General features: G+C 57.0%; 1 protein-coding gene across 1 annotated transcript; it reads right to left on the reverse strand.

The window, feature by feature from the left end:
• Positions 1 to 3,123: 3,123 nt before the first annotated feature.
• On the reverse strand, positions 3,124 to 19,216 carry LOC115895190. Its single transcript, XM_030924449.1, has 3 exons — positions 16,902 to 19,216; positions 11,734 to 11,887; positions 3,124 to 3,185 (listed from the first exon to the last, which is right to left on the reverse strand). The coding sequence occupies exons 1-3, from the start codon at positions 19,185 to 19,187 to the stop codon at positions 3,124 to 3,126; spliced, it is 2,502 nt and encodes an 833-aa protein (XP_030780309.1). The 5' UTR covers positions 19,188 to 19,216.
• Positions 19,217 to 22,246: the final 3,030 nt, after the last annotated feature.

The following is a 22,246-nucleotide window of genomic DNA, read 5'->3' on the forward strand; positions in this document are numbered from 1 at the left end:
ACATACGCACCAGATTTTACAGTAAATTTTGAGGGTTAAGAAAGGTGAATGTGAGAACAGAGGTAGTGTTGAGAATGATGGATCTTTGTAAACTCCCCTCTTTTTATTTTTTTAAGACAGAGATAAGGTCCCGCTCTATCACCCAGGCTGGAGTGCAGTGGTATGATCATAGCTCACTGCAGCCTTGAACTCAAGTAATCCTCCTGCCTCAGCCTCCCCACCATCTGGAACTATAGGGCATGCCACCACGTCTGGCTAATTTTTAATTTTTTTGTAGAGATGGCGTCTTGCTTTGTTGCCCAGGCTAGTCTTGAACTCCTGGCCTCAAGTGATCCTCCTACCTTGGCCTCTCAAAGTGCTGGGATTACACGTGTGAGCCACTGTGCCCAGCCTCCCCTAGCTCTTTCCCATAACGTGACCTAAAAAGTATCCCTCCTGATTCACCTGGACTAAAAAGGTCTAGGCCCCTGTGTTTTTGAGGTCTAGGTGCCAGCTCTCCAGAACAGAGGGAATGGAGGAACAGAAGGGAAATAATAAGTAGCAAAAGTAAAGAGCCAACGTTAATTGAGCACATACTATGTACTACAGCCTGTGACACACACTCTACTGTAATTCCCATACATAGATGAGGCAACAGGGCCCACAGACAGACAGACAGTCAGGCAGCAGGTGCCTGCTGACTGCTGCTCAGTGCCCAGCAGCCCCGTGAAAGACCATGTGCCTGAATGCCCCTCCGTCTCTCAGATGAATGCCCCTCTGTCACTGGGAGCCCATGGCAGGTTGAGGGAGCCTGGATCCCAGGTACCCTCCAGCCACTCGCAGGTTTCCATCCCACACCTGCCTCCCCTTGGATGACAGTGACCACAGCCTGGCAGCCACTGTGAACAGGGCCCAGCACCCTGCAGATGGTACCAAGGCCCATGGAGACGTGCCAGGAGCCTGGGAGCAAGGGTCCTGCCACAAGGCCAGGGTGGCCCAGGTGGGGGAAGGGAAGGGTTATGCTGAGGGTGAGGGGCACGGGCCCCTTCATTCCCAGGGCCTTTGAGTGGGGCCTCAGCTACCTCCCCTCGTCTTTCCTCTGCCCCTACTAACCACAGCGATCATTTCCCAAGTCTGGACCACAGGCAGAACCCCCAGCTGCGGCTTCACCTGCTTCCTGTCCCGCAGTCCTGTGAGGTCAGTCCCAAGCCTGTCCCTGTGTGTGGGTGAGGAGCCCAAGGCCCAGAGAACAGAGTGACCTGCTCAGGGCCACCCAGGCAGGAGCAAGTGAGGGTGAGCCCTGATGTCCAAACACCCTTAGCCAAACCATGCCATCTCCCGGTCAAGAGCAGACCAGCACTACCTTCCCTAAAGCCTGGGTTTCTGTGTCGCAGGAAAGGGATGGTACTGGCGCTGGCCTCACCTCCTTTTGTAAGGATGGCTGGAGAGCCAGGTGACACTGAGCAGCAACGGGCTTCGTCACAGGGAAAATTTGGGAAGCAAGTTTTTGAACTCCTTCTTTCTCTTCCCCCAGAGCAGGGCTCTCAGCCCAGGGAGCAGGGACCCAGTGCTCCCTAGGGCCTTGGCCTAGCCTGAAGCTGCCCCCAGCACTGCCCAGCCTCGCTCTGTCCCTTCCACCAGCCAAGGCCCCCAAGCTGTGGGGCTGCCAGCTCTGCTGCTGCTGACGCTGCATTCCGCTGGCCTGATTAAGGCCCTGGAGCTGCTGCAGCCAGAGTCACAAGGGATCCCATCATGCCTCCTAGGCCCCGAGCTCCGGGCACCTGGACACCACAGAGCGTGCCAGGCAGCTGGGTCGCTCCCATTGGTCAGCTCCAGACCTGGAGGCGACAGAGGCAAGAGGCATCTCAAGGAGGACCACTCCCCAGAGACACCAAGCGTGGCTGCGTCACTGCACCAACCCCAGTGCTGGCCCAGCACACGCTCAGCAGGGCTGGCCTCGTCCGGGCCCCACAGAGTCACCCTGAGGGGCTGGTGGGAAAGAGGAAGCCAACTTCCCTCGTACACCCGTCAGAGGGTCCTGTTTACAGGGTCAACGAGATGATGTCTTGTCATCGATACATGGCAACCATCACTGCTATTTCCTTATCACCATTACCATCATCATCATCCTTACTGCATTTCACTGATTTGAAGACCCAGACTGTTTAGATTTTTTGGTTTTTTGTTGTTTTGATATAGGGTCTTGCTCTGTCACCCAGGCTGGAGTGCAGTGGCATGATCATAGCTCACTGCAGCCTCAAACTTCTGAGCTCAGGCCATTCTCCCACCTCAGCCTCCTGACTAGCTGGGACCAGACATGCACTACCACACATGGCTAAATTTTTTTTTTCTTGAGACAGAATCTCACTCTGTCACCCAGGTTGGAGTGTAGAGGTGCGATCTCAGCTTACTGCAACCTCCACCTCCCAGGTTCAAGCCATTGTCCTGCCTCAGCCTCTCTAGTAGCTGGGACTGTAGGCGCCCGCCACCACACCCGGCTAATTTTTGTATGTTTAAGAGACGGGGTTTCACCGTGTTAGCCAGGATGGTCTCGATCTCCTGACCTCATGATCTGCCCGCCTCGGCCTCCTAAATTGCTGGGATTACAGGTGTGAGCCACCGTGCCCAGGCAATTTTTTAATGATTTGTACATATGGGGTCTCACTATGTGGTTCAGGCTGGTCTCGAGCTCCTGGGCTGAAGCAATTCTCCTACCTCGGCCTCTCAAACTGCTGGGATTACAGACGTGAGTGACTGTACCCAGCCTGTTTTACATGTTAATGTATCTGAAATGTGAAATCAGGACAAAATCTCACAATGGGTGGAGGGTCAGTCTCCCAAGGCAGCCTCTTCTCAGGCCTAGGGGGACACAGAACAATATCAGTGGCGACTGTGGTCAGATGTCGCCGCCCGGCCCATCGTGGTCTCTCAGGCTGGCTTGCCTCTACTCTCATCTGGCACACAGTATGAGCCGTAAAACTGCTGACTGAACCCACCCATCACCCTGCTCAGGTCTCTGCATCCACAGCCCATGGCAGAGACGCCCCTCACTATGTCAATTTCCCCCATAAACATCTCCTAGACAATGGCCCTCCCAGCCCCTGCAGGGCCCTCCAGAGTTTCCCAGAATGCCCCAGGGAGGGCTCAGATCACGGGCAGAAGGCCTGCCGCCAGCACGGAGCCCCCGAGGAGCTTCAGGCCACAGCCTGGCAAGGGTGAAGCACCAGGAAGTGGATTTGGCTTGGGCTCCCACAAGCCCACACAGACCAGGGGAGCCAGAGACAGGGACATTTCTCCTGCCATCCAGAGAAATTCTTATGACATGTGAGTCCTGGGAAGCTCTGGCCAATATGCTCAGAACCATCTCACCAAACAGGGAGACGGTGCCAGGAGCCCCAGAGCTAGAGCTTAGTGAGAAGTTTCCAGCGGGTGTTCCAAGCGTGCTCAGCCCAGCTCCCTGCAGGCTGCAGGCCAGATGCTGGGCTCTGCATGGAGGTGACTTCCAGGGCTGCTGGGAGGTCCTCTGCCAAGGGCGGGCAGGGACACAGCTCTGGCCACCTGGCAATCATGACACCAGAAAATCACTGGGAAGGAGCATCTCTCAGACCCATGGCCCCAAAGTGACTGTTGAAGTAGAGAAAACTTGTGTGCAGCTAGGCTGAGAAGGCCGCATTCCGCCCCTGGAGCTGACACCTGTGTGGCCTTGGGCAAGTCACTTTCCCTCTCCGAACCTGAGACCTCGGTGTCCAGATGTGAATAATTCAGATAAAAGAGGCGCCAAGACAAAGATGCTGCCAGAGATGGAGGAGCTGCATCGTAGTGGAAACAGCGGCAATTCACGCGAAAGACAAAACAGCCACAAATGTGCCAAATCTACGATGAAAGACTGGACAAAACTGAAGGGACAAAAAGATAAATCTAAACTGGAGTAGTTCTCAATACTCTTTTCTCAGCAACTGACAGACAAAAAAAAAGTTAATAATAACCTAGACAATTTGAACACCACTACCAACCACCAATCTCCTCAAGTTAATTAATATGTAGAGAACCAACTACTGCTGTTTCCATATCCTTTTCAAGAGCTTGCAGTCCCTTCTTCGAGAGAGTACACTTAAATATAAAAGGATTAAAGCCATACAGAGTACCTTCTCTGTTCACAGAATTAAATTAGAAATCAATAACTGTAAGATATTAAAATAGTCCAATGTTTGGAAATTAAGCAACATACTTCTAAATAATCCATGTTTTCTAAAAAAACACAGGGAAATTGAAAAATATTTCAAATGAGATGAGAATGAGAAATGACTTATCACAAAGTGTGGGGTGCAGCTAAAGCAGTGCTTAGAGGAACATGCATAGCTTTAATTGCCTACATTAAAGTAGCGATAATAATCCCTCCCATGCAGAATTTTAGAGAAAAGTAAAGGAGTTTTCATGGGGGAAAGAGGGAAGCATATGGGGAATGCTTAGAAAATATGCCAGTGCCTGGCCCCCTTCTTAAGTATAATTTAGCAGGCATCATTGAGGTTAGAAATTTCTCTCTCCACATCCTGAGGGAAAACATGATGTTGCAGGTTCCCTTTTTTTCCCCTAGGAAATACAAGATCAAGAATTTGCCAGGCATGCAGGGGAAGGGGGAGCAGAGACATCAGAAGATGCCACGAGCAGAGTCACTAGGAGCCACAGGCGTTCGTTCTGAGACAAGGTAATAAACCAGAACCAGAAACAACAAGAACGAAGACAGGCCTGAGTCACAAATGGGGTCCAAAAGCCCCTCCCAAAACTATTCCTGTTCGGCAGAACTCCCCAGGCAGAATTCTCAGAGCTGCAGAGGATCCTCAGAAGCCTGTCATTCCTTCCTGACACATCACAGGTGAGGCCTGGTTTCTGAGGGAGTGAGTTCTCCATCCCTGGAAGGATCAAGAGGAGGCTGAAGACTCACTGGGGAATGATGAGTAAGGCCCATAAACAAATATGAACAATTACCGAGTTTTTACTGGGATCTTGGTCTGTGCAGAACACGTCAACAGCTTTGTCTCACCCTCATGACATCTCTGTGAAGAAAGTTCTAGAAAGAAGGCACAGGGAGGTATTTGAGAGCCAGACTTTGGGCCAGACACACAGGGATCCCATGCCAGCTGTGCTGCTCCCCAGCTCTGACCCTGGCACGTGTCTCCACCTCTCTGAGCCTCAGCCTGCACATCTGTAAAATGGGGACAATCATCTCTAAGGCACAGCGGGGCATCCACGTAGGTGAGCCATCATTCCTGTCCCAGCTTTACAGCTTTACAGCCAAGCCTAAGACAGGCCAGGCGACTTACCCAGTGTCACACAGCAGAGAAAGACAAGTGCAAACATATATCTGAGTCCAAATGACCCCAGGACATGGAGGAGAGCGAGGTCACCAAATCAGAAGGGACCCTCTGGGGTCACAGATGAGAATTTCACCCCACAGGGGTGAGGGCGGAGCAGGGAGAGGTCCGGGTGCCCTGGCTGTAGAACACCAGCCTCTCCAACCCCACCCTGCGCCTTTCCTCCCCAGTCACTGTGCCCACCTCCTCCCTGCTGCAGCCCAGCTGGACTCCAGAGTCTGTGCCAAGTTGTTTCTTAAGACGGACACCCCTGTGGCCAAGAGGAAGTGGTGGCACAGGTGAGAGCTAGGCTGGCACATAGGCCCTGCCAGATTCACCTCCAGGCAAGAATGTGAGCGTGTATGCGTAAGTGTGCATGAATGAGAGAGGGTGTGTGGGAGTGAGTGTGTGCATACGGATGTGTATGAGGGCATGCGGATGTGTGTACATGCAAATGACTGTGCAGGTGTATGAGTGAGAATGTGGGGGTGAGGGGGTGAGGGTACAGGTATGCATGGAAGAGCAGGCATGTGAGCGCGTGGGCACAGGTGTGAGGGAGCATGTGAGTGCACATGAGTGATGCGTGTATGAATGCACATGACTGCATGTGCAACAGTGAGTGTGATATACAAATGTGTGGGTGGGTTTGCATGTGAACGTGTGTGCATACAAGTGTGTGAGTGCGGTGCATGAGAAGGAGGTATAAGGTGTGTGTGAGAGAGAGGTGGGTGTGCAGGGGTGTGTGGGTCAGAGGGGTGGTGGGGGCAAAACTACCCCACCCTGTGAGCACTGGGGGAGGAGGGGCTTTCCTCCCATCTCGTGCCCTCTCAATCCGCTGTCCCTCCCACACAGGCGGCCTCAGCACGCCTGTCGGCTTGGCCTGCCTTCCTGAAGACTTGCACTGCACCAGGCCTTAAGCCCTAAAGAAAGGCCCGGTTCACCCTGTCACCTGCCGAGGGACAGGTGAGCAGCCAGCGTGCTCCAGGTTTCTCCCATTCATGGGAAGTGCTCTTGGAGGAGGCATCCAGCAGTCACACCCTTGGGCGCTCAGAAAACCAGACCCTGCATTGACCCCAAACACTTACAAATCAGGAAGAAAATGCAGTTTCTGGAAGAGAAAGAGGTTGAGGCATGGCAGAAGCAACGATTCCCCCTGCAGGGATGAGGCCACCAGGGGAGTGACACCTTCTCTGGCTGCTGCCTTTCACCACGGGGCTCACACGTGAGGCCACCTGAGGGCCAGGCCTGACTCTCCTCCCATCCTCTGGAGCCTGCCCCGTTTCTCAGACAACAGGGCTGAACCAGAGGCCATTCTTCATGCCCCGGGGTCCGCCAGGTACGTTCTGGGCTTCTATAGGAGGCCGAATGGTTGGTATTATTCCCAGAGTGGCACCTCCTTCTCCCACAGGAGCCCAGACTACCCGGACTCCTGGCAGCAGGGGGTGGGGGAGTGGAGCACGGCTTCCCAGGAGCCCTCCCTGTCCACTGTGCGTCCCCCGTACTTGGTGCGAACAGCCTTGCGGGGGACACCGCGCAGCCTGGAAGCAGAGCAAGAAGCCACCTTCTGGATGTTCCACGGTTCCCCTCTCCAGAGGCTCCTGGGATGTCGTACAATTGCACAAGAGAAAGAACAGCATACAGCTGTGAGACAGTGCCTCTCAAAGGGCAAGGGCATGCCTGGAGGACATGCCAGCTCAAAGGGACTGCAGATTCACAGAGCTGGCACTGCAGCTGTTCCAAGTCCCCACCATGCTCTCGGGACATCCAAGCCTCAACCTACGCTGCGCTGCCATCCAGGTGCCTCCTGGCCTCCTTTTGCTGCTGGGTCTGGACCCCAGGACCCCTCCCAGCCCCATGGCCAGTCCTGTTGCGCCTGGAAGTGTGGAGGCTCCATGCCACTGCCCAGCTGCCGCCCTTGTCACTGTCACTCCCCCACACAAGCCTCCCAGCCTGCAAACCTTCCCACCCGAAGCAGGAGACTAGGTTGATGGGTCTGGAAAGGGGAATAAAACGCCACAGCAGTGGTCAGCCCTCTGGCCCTCTCCCTCCAGAACTGAAAGCTGATGCGAGAGGCCATGGCGGCCTCCTCCTGTGTGAAATCAGGGGAGGGGCTGGGTAGAAGCCAGGCCCCTACCGGGGCTGCATCGCCTCCCAGAAGCACCCCTTAACTCCAGGGCGGGGAAAAGGCTGAGGCAGTGGCGTTGGACTGGCCACTCTCCCTCACCTCCCCGCCCTGCCAATGACGGCTGGTACCTCCACCCCGAACTCTCTTAGGGTTCTGAGCCTTGGCCTCCTTATCTGAAAAGTGAGAACGGTACCATCCGCCCATGGGGCCATTCATGCCCCCTCTGTGGTCCAAGGAGAAATGGGCAGACTTCAGGGAGGTGGGGAACCGGACCCTGCCCACGGTCACCAAGTTAGCCAGTGTCAGTGTGGAGCCCAGCTGAGACCCATAAGGATCCCAGGGCCAGCGGACCCTGTGGGCAGCTGCAGAGGCTGACACCAGACACATGGCCCAGCGTTCACCTGCTCTAAGCTTTCCAAGCTCAACATCATGAAACACATGTTCCTTCTAAATGTAAAATACGACACAATCTGAAAATGTCTTTAAAACGTTGAAATGGTTCCTACAGTATAATAAATCAGCAGGCAGCATCCCAGCATACATTTAAAGAATAAAATCAGGACTTTTTAAGGTGACATCACTGGTACGTAAATGCCAGAAGAGGAAGCTTTTCGACATTCGCTACTTAGTTAAATCCTAAGAACTCATCAGAGACCCCTCCTCCAGGGAGCCTTCCTAACCCCACCCACCTTCATCTTCCTCCCAGCCTGTCTTCCCATTCAGGAGGGGTGTGGTGAGCAGGTCAGAGTACAGACGCTGGAGCCAGGCAGCCTGGGTGTGGATCCTGGCTCCAGCACTTCCCAGCTGCGTGACTTTGGACGAGTGACTTAACCTCTCTGTGCCTCAATTGCCTTGTCTATAAAAACAAGTAAGCCCACTCATAAGAGAGTGAGATAGTCACGTGGGGCAACGCAAGCAAAACTCTTATGACAGTGGCTGGCACCAGGCACATGCTATCAATGCCGTCTGCTGCTGCCACTGGCACTGGCATCCCCTCAGCCCTTCCTGCTCTCATCAGAGTCTGAGGGCTTGCGAGTGGAGGGCCAGAACCTAAATACCCTTTCTGTGCCAACAAATGACACTAATGATGGGCAGGATAGCGTGGCCTCGGTGGGCAACCTTTGAGGGGACACCCTTGGGCCCTGGGCTGCCTCCTCTCCCCAGCCCACTCTCGCCAACTGGAAAGAGCTGCAGCAACAGGCACTTGCCCCAGGCCCTGGCTTGGCAGGGCTGAACACCAACCCCGGCCTTTGTGCCACTCCAACGAGGTTCTGCACCTCTCGCAGGAAGCCCAACCCAGCAACCGATTTAATCAAGGGCTCCACGCCAGAAAGGCCAGGCAGCAGAGCTTAAAACACAGCAGTCAGAGCAACCAGACCCCAGGCAGGGAACCTGAGAGTCACAGGCTCACAGAGCCAGGCCAGGCCCCAACCTCCCAGGTCTTCTCTGCCCCCCAGTCCCCTGCCAACACGTGCAGAAAAACGAGATGGTTAGCGACTGTCAGCTGTGCAGGAGCTGAGGGCTCAGCTAATAGTCTACCATCTACCATTTGCCCCCATTTTCCAGAGCGGAAAACTGAGGCCTAGCCAGGGTAGAACATCTTGTCCAAGGCTGCTGTGAGTGTCGGGGCCATGACTCAGGGCTTCTGATGCCCAGGGTTATGACTGGAGCAAGCCAAAAGCCCCCTGACCCAATGCAACCCCTTTCTCAATCCTTAGTACAGCTCCCCTCATCCCAGGGAGAACAAAAACGACCACCATCTTCAAACACAAATCCACCGCCTGGAGACCAGGACTAAGAGGATGGACTGCAGGCAGCGTTGATGAAACAGGGTTTCAAGGAGTCACCAACATGACTTTTCCAAACCTAAGCCCTATCACGTCATTTGCCTGCTGAAAACTCCCAACGGGAAAGCAGTCTTCAAAGGGTTAAACCTCCAGTGACCTTAGCACCCAGCAACCTTACTCCCAGGGGCATACTCAAGGGAAATGAAGACATCTATCCACACAAAACACTTGCCCAGGCATGTTCACAGTGGCATGATTCAGAGGAGCCAAAAAGTAGAAACAAGCCCATGTCCATGCTGTGACGATGGGGACACAGTACGTGGTTCATCTGTACAACAGTGCTCTTAGTTGCAAAACGGGATGAAGCTCTGATCCACGCAACACTGTGGATGAACCCTGAAAACATGACGCTGTGTGAAAGAAGTCAGTCACGTATTAGATGATTCCACTCACAGTGTGTGAATTATATCACAATTAAAACAACAACAAAAACCACAATTTTCCCCAGGGCAGCCCCACAGTCCTTATTCCCGCCTGACGGCCCCCCGCCCGCCGCTACGATGGACGGCGTGCCCCTCGTCCCTCCCTGCCCACCCCCCACACCTCCCTCCTCCCTGTCCCTCAGTCCCACCTCGGGAGGGGCCAGAACCCTCCTCACTATGCAGGTGGAAGGCCCCTGCCACTCTTCTCTCCAGCCACTCTGCTGGCTACCGTCACTGCCCCCAAGACCCTGCCCGGTTGCTCACTGCTGGGTCCTGGTGTCTAGAGCAGTGCCATGGGCACTCAGTAAAGACAGGCTGAAACCTGGAATAGCATCCTTTTCCCGTTGCCTTCAAGGATAAATCCCAGACTCCTTAGCTGTGCCCATGATGCCGCCTGTCAGCAGTTCTCACCTTTGTACTTGAATCTTCTAGAAGCTTTAAAATACCAGGGCCCGGGACCAACCCTCAGAGATTCTGATTTAACAGGAGGGGGGCAGGGCCCTGTCGCTGATATTTTCAAATTCAGATTGATTGACGTTGATTCGAGTGTGCATTCGGGGATCCCAAACACTGCCGGGAATGCTGGTCCTGCCCACCCCTCATGCCCGTCCCCTCTTCCGGCTCCATGCAAAATGAACGTTCTCCAGCACATCAACCCCCAACATCCAGGCCTTAACTAAACCTGCTCCTCTGCCAGGAGCACATGGCCCCTACTCAGACTTGGCTGAATCATTTCCAGCCTTCAGGACTCAGCTTAGATGTCACCTCCTCCAGGAAGCCTTCCCTGTGCACACCTGTTTCTCACCCTGCCAAAGGCTCTCAGCAGACCCTACCCTGACCTCAGCCCAGAACTCAATGCACTGCACAGCCATGGCTGGACCTCTTCACCGGTCCCTCCACCTCTCATCGCCCACCAGCACCTTGAGGTCAGGGGATGGCTGATGTCACAGCAGGTGCCCAGAGTGCCAGGGGCTCCCGGAACGCCTGGCCCAGGGCAGACACACATTGTTCAGCGAGTGGGTAGAATATGGGTGTGCTTCTCCAAGGCAGCCATGGATGAGGGTAGAGGCTCGCACAGGGACGGGAGGTAGGACTGCAGCTCGTCCCTGGCCCAGCACTGCCAGGGTGTAGTGTTGTCTGAAAGTGATGGTCTGTGAGATTCTTCCTGACCCTAACATGTCATCCTTCAAGGGACAGAACCCCATGGCGTTTTGGGGTCCCGGCATCATATACTACATTTGAAACCAGGCCCCAAGACGAAGTCATGCTCCTGTTCCTAGTCCCGCAGCAGAGACTGCCAATAAATCACAAGACATTTTCCCAGAGAGTCCAGACACGGCCTCAGAACCCTTCTTAACACAGCCCGAGACGGCGGAATGAGACACCACATATACAATGCAAATCGCCTGTGACCTTTGCAGACCAGTCTTGTCGCTTTGACAGACGGGGAAACTGGGTGAAAGTCATCCAGTGGGGAGGCGCTCCTTCCACAACTGACCCCAAGAGTGTCCTACTTGGGGCTATGTGAAGACAAGAGGCAAGTCCTGCAATGCTCTTCTCCGAGGACAGACATGGCATCTCTCTTCAGTGTCCCTACTAGAACCGGGACCTGAGGCGGAAAAGGACCTTGAATTCTGGACATGGGGTCTTCCCCAGCCAAGAAAATGTGCCCAGAAGTTGTACATCCTCCAAAGACACTCCCAGCAGAGTTAACCTCACAAGGGTGAGATCTTGAGAGATCTAAGCAGAGGAGGAACCAGGAAGCTTTGCAGACCCTGGCTCCTCCAGTCTCACCCCTTCCCCCTCCTGTTTCCAGGGGAGGCCGAGTTTTGAAGACCTTTCGCCTTCACTTCCTCCTTCCCCTGCTTTTCTCTGACTGCCTCCAGGTTTAGGAGGGGCACATCTGGAAAGCTCACGCCTCCAAGCTTGAGGAGGGCCTGGCCACTTTCCAGTTGCTGCCAAGGAGAGGGTGCCAGTGCCAGCCCCACCCAGGCTGCCTCCTGTGGCACCTTCCACAAGGTCCCCCCTTCCAATCAGTCCTGACCAGGTGTTCCAAGAGCCTGGACCGTGTGGGCGCAGATAGTCAGGAAGCATGGGAAACAGATGTGCACGTGGCCTGATGGGCGGGTGACGACAGACGCTCTCCGCAGACCTCAGATGTCCCTGCAGAGAAGAAAGGTGGCTGCGGCAACAACACCTGTTCTGGGCTCGGAAGCCACACTCGGGGGGCCTGGCCGGGGCATCCCCATAGTGAGAGGCTGGGATATGGTTAGGTAAACAGCTGCATGGGCCATTAACCAGAATGCTCTCCGGACAGAGTCCTGGAAGCGGGAAGGGCGGCTCGCCCGCCAACTGGCTTGCAGGGAGAGCCAATCCATCATGCAGCAAACCCATCTTTGATGGGAGCTCTCCCAGCAACAGAAGGAAGGTGCTGGCTAAGACCTCAACAGATGGGCCACACTGGGGAGGCCAAGGCACGGGGCACCACTGCTCACTGAGCAAAGAAACTCGGGGGTGCAGCCAAGGCAGCCAAGTGGGGCGTCTCAGAGCCTCTGCCCCATGCAAGCTAACTCCTGCCCCTGAGATGTTCCAGAGGCTGCGGTGAGGAGGGGTGGCACACACAGGAAATTAAGAGCCACTGCCCCACCTCCAGGTCATGGCCACCTCCACAACTGGAGACCCACAGGGACAGAAAGGCAGGATTTGGGGAGGCCAAGGTGAGAGGATTACTTGAGCTTAGGAGTTCAAGACCAGCCAGGGCAACAGAGTCTCTACAAAACATCAAAAAATGAGTTTGGCGTGGTGGCGCACACCTATGGTCCCAGCTACTCAGAAGACTGAGGTGGGAGGTTCGCTTGAGCTCAGGAGGTGCAGGCTGCAGTGAGCGGATATCGCACCACTGCACTCCAGCCTGGGCCACAGAGTGAGACCCTGTTTCAAAACAAAACAAACAAAAAGGCAAGACCAAGTAGAGGCTGGAGCAGACTCAAGAGCTGGACTCTTAGGCCCGATGCGGGTCCTGGGGTTACTAGCTGAGCGACCTTGGACAAGTGGCTTAACCTCTCTGGACTTATTTCCTCATCTATGAAAAGGGAACAGTAGCACCTCCTGAAACTGGGCTGCAGCGAGGCTTCAGTACATGTGAATACAGGTGAAGTGTGCACGCCTCCTGGAGGGTGGGAAGCACTCCAAAAAGGCATCACCCACATTATTGCATCCCCAAATGCCACCCCCAGCATTCTGGCCAGTCTTGTTTCTAGCTCTGAAGGGAGGGACAGCCGTTCCCCAGCCAAGCAGAAAGGCAGCAGGCAGAGGCTCCAACCTCAGAAATCCAGTGTCACGCCGGCAGCACTTCACGGGGTGTGGGGGGCGGGGAAGGGGGCGTCAATGCATCCGCACCCCCACTGTGAGCCAGGCGCTCGGCTTACTGGGCTCCAGGACAAACCTTCCAGAGGGAAGAACATCCCCAGTTCTCAGGTGCAGCCACCGAGGCCCAGACAGGGCAAAAGTCTTACCCAGGATCACATAGCTGACTCCCAGCAGCATGAAGATTCAAGCCAGGCTTGTTTTAAGGCAACCCCGCGGTCTTTCCAGGGTTTCACAGAGCTTCCTTGGGAGGCTTGCAGGGAAGTGTCAGTCCTTGGGGCGGGGGTGCCCGGCCCAGAAGAGCAGGCTTCAGCCCTCCCCAGGCCACCTCGGGCACAGCCCTGGTGAAGCACGAGGCACGAGTCAGGTGCCTGCAGAATGTGGCGCTCTCTGGGGACCCAGGGCCCAGCTGGAGAGAGAAGTGCAAACCCTATCCAAAGCAGAAGGTGCAGGGGACACCCTCCTCCTTTACTTTCTTCTTTTCTTCTCTTTATTTTTTTCCTGTTTCCTCTTGTAGTGTTTTAAAGCTGATTCACTAATGCAACGAACACATCATAGGGAACAACTGAGGAGTCACAGGAAGCAGCACAGACCATGGTTCTGGGACATGCCACGTCCCCAGCTGAGTGGCTTCCCCGCAGCTAACTTCCAGTGCCCTACTCATCCCACCTAAATTCTCAAGCCACCCCCCAAAACACAGATGGGAAGATGCACATGAGCATCAAGATCTTGGGGGCTGGCATTAGGAAACTGGCTTGGGGACAGTCCCTCCACCCTCTCCCCCTCCCCAGGGGGCTCGCAGGCTTCTCCCCTGCCCGGAACCCCAGCTCTCATTCCCAGCTCCGGAGCCCCAGTTCTCATTCCCAGCTCCTGCCAACGCCACCTTCGCTGCCCACGCCCACCCTGGCACTGGGTCCTAAGTGTAATCTGCTCTGCTGTTTCTCGGCACTTAGCTCTGCTGGAAGTGGCTCCTTCCCTCCACTCCTCGTGTGTGTCCCCCTCCCCCATGACACTGGAGGCTCTGTGCTTGCCACCAGATCCCCAGCATCTGGAACCGCGCCTGGCTCAGAGTCGGCGCTCCATAAATATTTGTTGAATGAATGGGAAGGAGGGGGAGGGAGGACGGAAGGCCAGAAGGCTGCATTTCCGGCATTCTCCCGGCTGTCAATCGCGCCTCCCTGGGAGCTGAGAGCTGAGGCTTCTCCTTTCCCTCCGTCCAGGGGAGCCTGAGACCAGCAGAGCTGCCCCCTTTGCCCCAATGGCCTTACCACCCACCTGGATTGCTGCCACGGCTGGGCCCTGAGCGGATCTCTTCTCAGTCCGTTCCACTTTCTTTCAAGAAATTGTTATTGCTCCCCTGAGCCTTCAACTTCAAATCCAACCTCCTATTCCTGATTTCAAGGCCTGGAGTTCACTCCCACCTTATTTCCTCTCATCCCCATCAGGCACCTCCTGCCCACGGAGGCTGAACAGGTCACCCCTGCTTCTGGGCCTGTTTGCCTGCCTCATTCCAACAAATCCTACCTCTTTTCCGAGGCTTGACTCAAGCTCCACCTCCTCCAGGCAGTTGATAGAAGAGGGCCTAGGGAGCAGAAGCAGGTTCAAAACCAGCCTCAGATACCCACTGGCTGTGTGTTGTCTGACTTCTCCGAGTCTTGGTTAACTCATCTATAAAATGAGATTAGAAGGCCTCAAGGGCCATGGTAAGGGGCGAATGTACTAACTTGCTCTAGGGAACAGAGCCCACATCCATGCCACATGAAACCTTGCTAAACCCATGCTCACCCCTTCTGGGTAGACACCAGCCTGCGTTCCCGTCCACACCAGACTACTTTCCATTCCCTCTTCCCAGCTCCATGGGAAACAGCGGCTTCTTGTTTCCTGGAGTTCTTATCGGTCAAGGCTGAAGGGCAGCATCCCATCAACTGCTGACACGTGAGCGGATCCACATGAGAAAATGCATCAGAGTTTGGATGTTCTGCATAAAACCCTGTGTTTGAGATCTTGCAGAGAGTTCTGACTGCCCCTTGAAACACACTGCCAAGTGTAAAACTAGCACCCAGCCTGCAAGTCAGCATCTCGCACACATAACCAACCCACATCCAGGAAGAACTTGCTCCTGTGTATCAGCGTGGAGGACATGAGGGTCCCACTATATGTCAAGCACCTGACCCTGTGGGGGAACTTACATTTCCCCCAATCCATTGAACTCTCACCATGTCCCTACAAAGCAGGCGGTACCTTTCCACTTCTCAACCAAGGAAACTGACATTCCACCAGGATAAGAAACTGACTCGCAGGTACTTAGCTAGCAAGAGAAAGGGCAGACTTTCGAACCCGCCTCAGATGCCTACTGACTGAGTGTTGTCTGACTTCTCTGAGTCTTGGTGGACTCATCCATAAAATGAGATGAGAAGGCCTCGCAGCGCCATGGTAAGGAACAAATGAACTAGGGTCAGTCTTGCTCCAAAACTTGGTCTCTGCTCCCAGTTTCAGCCCTTTCGGGAACTGTAGCTCTTCTGATTCCCACAGGCTGCATTGCTACAGGCCGTAGCTTCAGCATCTGTGACAGGAGACGATGTGCTCGTCCAGTTAAAAAGAGAGGCCATCCCACCAAAGCCACAAAGACGGCTTGAAAGTCCAAAGCTGTCATCCGTAGAAAAGGAAGTCTGAGTACAGCATGAAGACCGGGGCCGCGTATTGGGGGAGAGGTGGGCAAATCACAGCAGAGCCCACTTCCCGAGTACAGCCACTATATGTGAACATGTCCCCCAAATATCCCACCTACGGGCCCCACACATGCAGGTGGGAAGCGGGATCAGGAAGCTTTCAAAGGGTGGGATGACCCTTTCTGAACAGGACAGCGCCACCTTTCCCATCCACACCTCCCTCTGCCCACACATGGCCAGCAGCTGCCACTACAGGCGTTTGATTAAAACAAGTCACACTGACTGTCTTTGGCAGAAATGAGGATCCATGCCCCGGTGGCCAGGTTGGTGACTGCCACTCACAGACGCCTACATCTACCTTCCCAGACCCACTGGGGGCAGTTCCTGCTTGGGCCCTTGCAAAGCCGGATCCCAAATTAACTGAGCCCCGTCTGGCTCCTCGCGGGCGGGCAGCGGGAAGGCAGGCGCCTTATAAACAGGGAGAGCGCCAGGCCTCCCGTCTGCCTCCTGCACAGCTGACTTGCAGAGAAGAAAGACTCTCTTCCCGCTGGGGGAAAAGTCTGTTTAGGCCAGTGTCCCTCGAATTCCACACCCGCATGTCTGGAACCCTGTTTCCCTCAGCCATAAAGCAAGCACAGTCTCAAAGGAACAGTGTGAACTTAGGTGGAAAACTCTGGAAAAGCCAAGCCACACGGGAGCTAGAACGGAGAGGAACTTCCACCTCTGATGTGTTTCAAACCGGGTGAGCACAGAGACCTCTCCGTGACCTGCACGGCTGGACTAATTACCAATGTTATCTGGCGGATGACAGACATGCCCCGAACTTCCTCTGTTTGATAGATCCCACTGCAAACACACCCAAGTTCAGGCCCGTGCCTGCTGTTCTCAGCAGTGCCCTATTCTTCCCTAAGACCACTCCTGATCCCCACTCCTCTGACCCCTGCCCCATGCTTCCAAGGTCAGCCAGGCCAATGTACCCACCAAGCACCAGCCCAGTGACTCAGGGGGGTACCTCTCCCGGAACACCCCACACAGAACCAGTGAAAACTCCTACTTCAGAGTTTTTCTGAGGAAGAGAAAACATCTCTCCCTTCCCTGGATGGATTTTGGAGGAAGCGTCTGAGATGAAAACTGCTGCTTACCTTCGTCACTGTTGCCACTGGGGAGCTCCAGCTCATGGGTCCCTGGCGGTTGAGCCCTTGACCCGCACACACCAGGGTCCCACACTCCACGCAAGCGCCAATGATCAGCTGCTGTCCGTCATCCACCAACAGGCTGTGGCTTGCTCGCAAGGTGTATAGGAACAGGGGCAGCCGGGCCACCCGCACGGACTTCAGGCCCAGACACCGTTTCTTCTCCTGCTGGCAAAAGAAGCACACGAATGTCTCCACCTGGTACTGCCGGGACCAGGCGCTGACAGCATGGTGGGTGCTGCGGGCCTCATGCTGCAGCCACTGGGCCAGCAGGTCATGGTAGCAGAGCACACAGGTGGCCACCAGGCCGGTGGAGTCCACAGGCCTGGCACGAGGGGCAGGCGGGTACACAGTCAGGAAGGGGAAGAAGGGCTCCTTCTCGCCCAAGCGGCTGGCAGGGTTCACGTTGAGCTGGAACTCCTTCCCGGGGCCCAGCTCAGCCCCACAGATGTAGCAGATGGACACGGGGCCGCCCTGGGCTGACGCGGGCAGCTCGGAGAGGGCAGGGTCGGAGGCGGAGAAGGCCTGGTGGTACCTGCCCAGGAAGCCCTGCACGGAGGTGATGAGCTCCTCGTTCTGGCAGGCCCTGTACAGGGCCCAGACATCCTCTAGGACGCTGAAACACTTGGGGCAGCTGCGGACCTCACAGCGCTTGTTGGGGCCCTGGGCGTTGGGCGGGCAGGGAAGGAGGCTGAGGAAGGGGAAATGCATGGCGCTCCTGGCGTTGCCATTGAGGATCCTGGAGGGGACCGCCCGGGCATCTGGGGTACAGTCCTCCCCACAAAGGTAGCAGGCCTCTCGCAGGGCCCCGGAGGGCAGGCCCTCTTCTCTCGGGAGCCTCCTGCCCTTGGAGGCCATGCCGGGGGCGTGGCTGTCCAGGGGCACCACATAGAGTCGCTGCAGCACCGGCACGTTGGCCAGCTCGAAGCTCTGCCACTGCTGCGTGAGGGAGGAGAAGCAGCTGGCGCACACCAGGGTGCTGCCGCCCTCACTGATGGGCTGTGCCCCTGGGGGCGGGCTGTGCAGCCACAGGAAGGGGAAGAACGGGGCCTGCGCCAGCTTCTCCTGCTTCTGCACGTGGACCTGGTGGTGCGAGGCCGGGGACAGCGGGGACCCGCAGATGTAGCAGCAAAGGCCCTCTGGTGGTGCCGCCCGGCTGTCCGGGAGAGCCCGGGGGACAGGGCCACTGTTCTCCTTCGCTTTGGGGTTGCAGACGCCTGGGTAAGGCTGCTCCTTGTGGTCCTCTTCCCCACTGGTGATATTGATGTCACTGTCCTCGGATGTGCAGAAGCCCCGGAGGGTCTCCCTCAGCGGCCTGCTCTCCAGGGGCTTAGAGGCTCTGCCCGAGGGAGGCCCTTTCATGCCGTCTGCAGAAGCCTCTTGGACAGGAGGACCTTGCCAAGGATTCTGAATGCCCCTCAGGACGCTGGCCCGGGCCTCAGGAACCCAGTGCCTCCCAACCCCCTTCCGCCGGCGCCTAACCCCGGCCTTAGGCTCCCCATCTGCGTGGGCCTTCGCGGGGAGCCCCTCGTGCTCCGCGCGCCCCTGCGCCGCGGCCTCTGCGCCCTGTCCCGGAGCGGGTCCCGGAGCTGGCCTCCACTCCTGGCCGCGCCCCCCGCGAGGCCATGGCCCCGGGGCCCCGTCCCGGTGGGGGCTGGCCGCGTCTCGCGCAGGCGGGTCGGGCTCGGAAAGTGGGTCCGTGTCCGACAGCTCCGACAGGTCAGAGTCTCGCGTCTCCTCGGCGGCCCCGCGGAGCCGGGGGCCGCCACCGTCGTCCTCGTCGTCGTCGCCGCCGGCGCTGCCCAGCGCGTAGGCGACGTTCCACTCGCGGGGGGCCCCGGCGCCGCCACGGCGGCCGCCCGCGCCCGCGTCGCACTGGTGGGGCCGCTTGAGCCAGTACATGCGCTTGTCCACCGGCGTGCGGGCGCGCTCGAAGGCGGCCCACTGCTCGCCCAGGAAGCAGCGGCACACGGCGCACACCAGCACACAGCCGTCGGCCGGGGACAGCTCGCGCGCGCCGGGCGCCGGCTCCTGCTGCTGCAGGAACGGGAAGAAGGGCTGCGCCGGGGCCCCCGCGCCCGCCGCCGGCTGCTTCACCTGCAGCTTCAGCTCCTTGCCGCGCCCGATGCCACCGCCGCAGATGAAGCAGGAGAGCGGCGCGCCGCCCGCCGCCCGCTCGCCTACGGCTGCCATGAGCCGCTGCTTGCGGGAGACCGGGGCCGGCCGCCCGCTCATGGCCGCGCCGCGCCGCCCGCCCGGGCCCCCGCGCGCCCCGGGCCGCCCTCAGCGCCCGCCCGCGCCGCCGCCGCCGCGCCCAACTTGGAGCATGTGTGCGCGCCGCAAAGTTTGGCGGCGGGCGGCCGGCGCGGGCGCGGGCGCACGGCCCCTCGCAGCGGCGCCCCCCCGGGCCTGCCGAGCCCCCCCGGCGGCGACGCGGGCCGAGGCGGCGCCGCGGCGAGTGCGCCCGGAACGCAGCGGCGGCGGCGGCTGCGGCGGCGGCGAGGCCCGAGCGGCTGGAGCGGCAGCCGCATGTGCGAGCTCCGGCGCCTGCCAAGGCGTGGGGTCATTTAATTGGGGAGGAGGGGGCGGGGCGGCGGCGGGCGGGAGGGGCGGGGAGGGGCGGAGGGCGGGCGCGCGGCGGGCGGGGGAATCCCTCCCCGCGCGCTCCCTGCCCCCGCCCTCCTCCTCCAAGCCTGCCTCCCTCCCGCCCGCCGCTGCCTCCCCCCGCGTCCCAAACTGCGCACAATAGCGGCCGGCTCCTCTATCTATTTTGTGTCCAGCCGGAGCCGCGCGCGATGATTCATTGCCCCAATTAGGGGCTCTTTCCAGCGCGCCCGGCTCAAGCCGTCTGAAGGGTCTCCTGGGGGACCCGCGGAAACCCATCAGCGGCTGGAGCCGGTCTTTAAGTAAAGGTCAAGCAGGACGCGGGAGGAGCCAGGTAAGGACGCGGCGGTCGGCCCTGGAGCGGAGGAAGCCCCCACCCCAGGGCTGCAGTAAGGGCAGCCCCAGCCTAGATGCAGGCACCCTGCCGGGTTCGTTCGGGGTGGTCCGACCCCCTCAAAAGGGGGGACCAAGCGAGAAAGCCATTTACAGTCCCGAACAGGCCTGAGTTGGGGACACCATTCACGCCCCGCGTTCTGATTTGGGAGAGAGGAAAGAGGCGCCGTCCCCGTCTCCTGGAACCCGTTAGTGAATGCATCGTCCTGCGGACAGTCTGGGGCCTGCTCTGCCCCTTCCCACCACCAACAGGGGTCACTGGGTCACCAGCAGAGATAGAAAGGGTCCTGTGTGTCCCAAGGCCAGTGACTCAACGTCTCTGGGTCCTGATTTCATTCTCTTCAACAGGAGCTGCAGCAGGGGATTGATTGTTTCCGTGTCTTTATTGTACATGTGTAGAGATACATTGTATTTATTTAACAAGCAGAAGGACCTGCGGTGCAAGGCGCTTAGGGTTAACTGTGGTGATCGGCCCCATTTCACAGACAGGAAAGAAGTCGCATTGAGTGTTAAGTTTTCATCCAAAGGGGCCAAACAGGATTCAGACCCAGGACGTCGGGCTCCAGGCCCTACTCTTGACCACCAGGACGAGTAGCCGTGCGAGGCAAACGTCGGGTCCCCGTCGCAGGTCTGCTGATGGGGACGGTCCATGGCAGGACAAGGCCAGGATCCCTCGGTCCTCCCAGATGATATGGCTCAGGCCCTGGTCCAATCCAGGCATCTCCAGACCGCTCATTTCCCATCTGTGAAATGGCACCCCTTCCAGCTTCAAAATTCTACAAGTCTCTGATTTCTGGGCCGTTTACAGCTTCCTCATTTGCAAGCAGCAGCCCAGAGTCAGCCTGGGGACAAAGGTACCCGGTGGTCCCCTCCACCCTCTGGGACACTGAAATGTAAATAAAACTGGGCTTCCTCTTGACAAGGAAGAGGGCCATGCATTGTGAATAAATGTAAGAAGAAGGCCTCCAGATTCCCTGGGGGATGTTCCAGGGCTCACGGTCCAAGGGTTAACAGGAAATCATCATTGGTTGGGACTTTGGGCCTTCACCCTGGCCCAGAGGAATGCTGTGTCAGCAAAACTGTCCCGAAGGAATGTTGGGGGCGGGGCAGGGGGCTTCTTGGCTCCTGGCATTTTTAATACCTGGAGAGCGGAGGAGGGCTGATTCGGAGAAGTTTAAAGGGCAGTGTCTGTTGAATTGCATCCTTGCACAGCTCAAGAGGGACTATTAGGTCCCACACAGACTAAGAGGTTGCTAGTAAGGCACTGCCTGACTGGGGACATGCAGGTCAGCAGGTGAGTTAAATGTGGGTTCCTTAGGACTGGGGCACATGCTGTCCCTTCTGCTTCAAATGCGTTTTGGGCTCATCTGTATGGCCATGGCCACAGTGTCATCCTCAGAGGCCTCCCTTTCCTCTCTAGAGCAGGTGCTGTGCCGTGCTTCTCCATCCCAGCTCCCCAGCGCAGGAGTTTGCCATTGATTTTATTGATTTTTCCGTCCACTGCTCCTGTCTGCCCCCAACACCCCGCCCCCGGAATCCTGGGTGCTCCCTCCCAAGGGCAGGAGCCAGGTCTGTCTTGCTCACTGGAGATGTGGGGCCTGGCTCAGTGCCTTGGTCCCACATACCTGGGTCTCAGTCCTGTTCCATCCCTTGCCAGCTGTGTGAGCCTTGGGTGGACTTCTTAGCACACGACCCCTTAGTTTTCTGCTCTGTACAATGGGGGTTGTTAAATAAACAGAGATTTGGGCGCAGGCATGGGCTCTGGCATGCTGTAGGTGACTGTGTACGTGTGTTGCCCCTTCCTCTTTCCAGTGGTTGAAGAGGTTCTCCTGCCGCCTGTCCGCACTGCAGGGTGGCAGGGAGGGCCACTGTGTTGAGGTCACACACAGAGTCTGAGAGAGAAGGAACACAGGGCCAACCAGACCCAAAGAGAGAGGTAGGGTTTTCTTGGCTGAGCTGGAATCCTCCAGGAGGTATTCTGAGTATGCACCATACATATGCAGGTGTGAGTGTGTACGTATGTGAATGTGCATGATTCTGTATTTGTTAGATTGTATATGTGTGTGTACATGTGCGTAGTTATATATGTATGTACAACCTGTGTGTGAGCATGTGTGTGAGTATGCATGCGTGTGTGCATTTGTGCATGCATGAGTTCACCTGTGTGCTTCTGTGTATGTGCCTGTGTGTGCATGTCAAGTGGGCCAGGAGTGGGAGTGGGAGGTGTCCAGCTGGATGTTTTTCTTCTCTTCAATGACCCAGTGACTTAGGAAAGTCCCCTGGAACACATCTTGGGA

The sequence above is a fragment of the Rhinopithecus roxellana genome, chromosome 20, assembly GCF_007565055.1.
Source record: "Rhinopithecus roxellana isolate Shanxi Qingling chromosome 20, ASM756505v1, whole genome shotgun sequence".
NCBI classification, from domain to species: Eukaryota; Metazoa; Chordata; class Mammalia; order Primates; family Cercopithecidae; genus Rhinopithecus; species Rhinopithecus roxellana.